Source organism: Nelusetta ayraudi, unplaced genomic scaffold (assembly GCF_046127955.1).
Source record: "Nelusetta ayraudi isolate G7.1 ecotype Tasmania unplaced genomic scaffold, CSIRO-AGI_Nayr_v1 ptg000017l, whole genome shotgun sequence".
In the NCBI taxonomy this organism is placed as follows: domain Eukaryota; kingdom Metazoa; phylum Chordata; class Actinopteri; order Tetraodontiformes; family Monacanthidae; genus Nelusetta; species Nelusetta ayraudi.
In genome coordinates, this window is record NW_027466067.1 from 2,560,001 (window position 1) to 2,563,972 (window position 3,972).

The 3,972-nt window shown below is 49.1% G+C and overlaps 1 protein-coding gene across 1 annotated transcript in view; it reads right to left on the minus strand.

Moving 5' to 3' along the window:
- klf15 (Kruppel like factor 15) overlaps positions 1-3,972 on the minus strand; it is a 10,848-nt gene extending 6,876 nt beyond the window's left edge. Inside the window, exons 1-2 of the mRNA XM_076024762.1 lie at positions 3,730-3,972; positions 281-1,709 (exon numbers count right to left, since the gene is read on the minus strand). Coding sequence (XP_075880877.1) covers positions 281-1,482 — 1,202 coding nt within the window. The 5' untranslated portion in view covers positions 1,483-1,709; positions 3,730-3,972. The remainder of the gene's footprint in view (positions 1-280; positions 1,710-3,729) is intronic.

The window sequence follows — 3,972 nt, forward strand, 5'->3', positions numbered from 1 at the left end:
CCGAGCGCAACAAATAGCCGCGGCCCACTGACATATAATTACTGCCGAGCCCTCCTTCAACCTCGGAGCGCTCGGCTCCGCGAATAAACAAACCTTTATATGGCCGTTATGTAACCGGTCGTAAAGAACTAGTCTGATCCCGCTGTCTAATCTGGTAGGACAGCGAGCACATGAAACATAAAAGAGCTGTTATGATAAGCGTAACCGGAGCAAAGATGATATTAGATTTTTCCAAAGCGTGCTTTCGCGCCTCCCCTCCCCCCCCCACCAGCTCACCCACCTCCATCCGCAGCCCTGCCAGTTGCAGGTGAAGGGCTTCTCGCCTGTGTGTCTCCTCAGGTGGGCCTTCAGGTGGCTGCTCTTGGTGTACATCTTGTTGCAGCCAGCAAAAGTGCATTTGTGCATTTTGATTAGATCCGCCACTGGGTTCTTGGGGAACTTCTGACCACCGACAAGAATGCCCGAGCCCTGGCCACCCGAGGGGTCCATCTGGCCCAGCGGCTTAGCCGCGATGGGGACGGGTGCGATGCGGACGAACTTGGAGGAGACGCTGGTGTTGGGGGACGGCAGGATGTGGGGCACCAGAGCGAAGGTCTGACCCTGGATGTTGACCAGCAGCTGCGCGATCTTGATGTCCGAGGCCAGGGCGGGCTGCGGGGCCGGCTGCGGTGGGGGCTGGGTCACCGGCGCCGCATTGGGCTCCTGCTTGATCTGGAGGGGTTGGATCTGCAGGAGCACCGGCATCTCGCTGCCCTTAGTGCCGCTGTCTGACGGCTTCTCTGCACCGGCGTCGGGATCCACTGCGCCGGCTTTGGACTCGCTGCAGGGGGCGGCGGCGAGACTGCCGTTTGTCTGTTCTGCGCCCTCGACCTCTGGCTCCTCTTTAGGCTCGGCCGAATCCTCTCTGCACATCTCCAGGCCGACGCCTAGCCCAAGGCCCCCCTCCAGGCCCATTCCCAACCCCAGACAACCGTCTCGCATCTCCTGCTTCTTCATCACCACCTCCATGTTCTCCTCCAGGAATTCTTCAATCTCCTCCAGAGTCGGCTGGAAAGACCCTACGAGTTGCTCCTCCGTTTCCACGCTGGGCCACGCAAGAAAGTCAAAATTCTCCTCCTTGATCGACTCGCGTTTGGACGGCTCGTCCCTCCGTGAGTCCCAGAGGAAGGTGGACATGGGCATCGGTGCCACGGAGCCCGTCTGCACGGCGCTGCCCAGAGAGGCCTGGGACAGGAGATGGTCCAGGATGCTGTCCTGGCTCTCAGCGCTGGAGTTGCTGCCATAGCTGGAGCTGAGCACCTGGGAGTCCGGGCTGGAACAAGAGCAAGGGCTGGACGACTCGGACAGATCGTCCTCGGAAAATGGAGACGGCATCACTTGGTAGGAGCCCAGGTCCGTCGCCATGTCCGACAGCCGACAGGCCCGAGAGGAGCCACCGTGAGCAAGAAAAAATCCCTCGCCAAGCGGAGAGATGTCCACCATCCCTGGACAGCAGCAAGCGCCTCCGCCTCTCGCTCAAAGACAATATCTCCAAGCTGGTTAAAAATAAATAAAATAAAAAAGTGAAGCCAAACCAAACCGGGTCACCGAGGCCACACTTCCCACAGGCGTGAGATAGTGAAGCACCTGGTGTTCGCTCACAGGAGTGGAAAAAGCTAGCGTCGGCAAAATGAGTTGAATCCAAGGTCTGCAGCCAGGATAGAGTGTATCTGGAAAGAAAAACAGAGACAGCAAAGAGTTTTGTTAATCTTAATCCCACATGTGCACAGCACCGGTCAAATTTAAAAGACTTTCTTAAAAATAAAAGTACAAAGCCAAGTAAAACAAAATCCAAACCGTAAACCTCCAAAGATAAGTGAAACAATCACTGTGTCTCATATAAAACATGCTGCAGAATCAATTGAAAACCAGTGAGAAATATAAAAACCAGCCAAGCCACAATCTCAGAGAAAGAAAAACAAAAAACAAAGAAAAACCCCAGTGCCATCTTCACAGGATGGCTTTTACTTTCTTGCCAAACCACATAAACAGCTCACATGTGACACTGGTGTCCAGCGTTGTGACCTATTACATCACGGTGGGCTGACGGCTGCCTGTGACCTGGCTGCAGTGACACCTGTTCACGTCCTGATGGTCCCTAATGTTGTTTTTTAACCATTTTGGGGCATCCCAAGAAACCTTTACCCTGTGAGCAAATATGTGAGGAAGAGAGGTGAACTTAGCAATGATTTGCTGGACCTTAAAAGCAGCAGTTTGGCCAAAAGGGCTCACAGTGTGAAACCAAAGTCTCCAAAACACAGAGACAGACCTTGACTATAGGAAGTTTGGGAAAGTGTTTTGTCTTCTTTTCTTCTGCCCTGTTGCTCCAGTTATAGCCTATGTTATGTGTGTGTGTCACCCTCATCAGTGTAAGATGTGTATATTTATATGTGTATATATGTATATATTTGTATATATGTATATAATTAGATGTATATACGTGGAAATTAGAAGACACTTTTCTTAGAATATGACATTTGGTGACATTGACCACTGTACTTCTGTCAGCATGATGAATATTGACTGTTCTATATGAACTGCTCTATGAATATCATAAAGTAATGGATTGGGAAAACAATCAGATCATTTTTCAATATTCAGATTGTTTTTCAAATGTTTTTTGAATATATGTATATATATGTATATATATATATATATAGATTTTTTTTTTTTTACACACACACACACACACACACACACACACACACACACACACACACATATATATATATATATGTATATATATATATATATATATGTATATATATATATATATATACATATATATATTTTAAAGGTACGGCATAGCTTAATCTCGCTTGTGTTGTGCTCTGATGATGTCCTACAGTAGACTTCATAAATAGTCTCTCAACCATGTCCCTTCTCCCTTTCCATGGGGCCCAGGCCTGCTCCGAGTGACCGATAGTGAACCCGAGCAGGGGGAAGGAGTTGGAGAGGAGAAGAAAAAAATAATGACAATGTCAACAATATCAGCCAACGCCGCATGGGGCAGTCGGGAGCAGCGTGCGTCCCCCCTCTCTCTCTCGCACACACACACACACACACACACACACACACACACACACACACACACACACACACACACACACACACACTCTCACCGTGTGTAAATCACCTGCCAGTGCGTGTTAATGTTGACGGGACGGGAATCACTGCCTGCGGCCTGTCAAATTGACCAGAAATCTGTCACTTTATGAGGAAACTGCGGTTTTGCATGATGTGGAATGGTTTATGCATCAAGGCACCGTGATTGTAAAACTAAAAGCTTTGACACCCAAACTACTAGGAAAAAAACAATGAAAAAACAATGCACTGCTGGTTCCGTGGATGTAGAGAGGAAAAGCACAAACTCTCCAAATTCCACTGGTTTTGAAGGCAGCGCATCGCGGTGAACTTCTACACAGGATTTTGATTCAGCTCATGCAAAATCCATTCATTTTTACATTTTTTTTTTTTTTTTTTTTAATCGCCTAAACGGGTTTCGTAGTTCACATGTTGTAACACTCACTCACATAAACATGCGTTCTGCTTCTCCTGCCGCGAGCCACCGCGATGCATAACGCATGAGTGGGCGCGCGTCTCCGCTCTCAACGTAAACATGTTTTCGCCCAGCGCGCTATACAGCGACCATATGGTGGAAAATACAGTACCGACAAAAAGCTGCCTTACCTTGATCAACGCAAATATAATCCCGGTTGCAAGGGACGCGCGAGTTTTAGGAGAAAAACGTATTTGTAATCCGCTGAAGTGTGTCGCGCGTGCAAGCGTGGTTGTTCTTGCCCTCGAGTCCTCCCATGCAGCAGCAGCAGCAGCAGCAGCAGCAGCAACAAGGCGGCGGCGCTCGTTCACTCTGCCGTGCGCGCTGCTCGAGTTGTACTATATGACCGTCACATGACTGCCAGTATGCGTTAC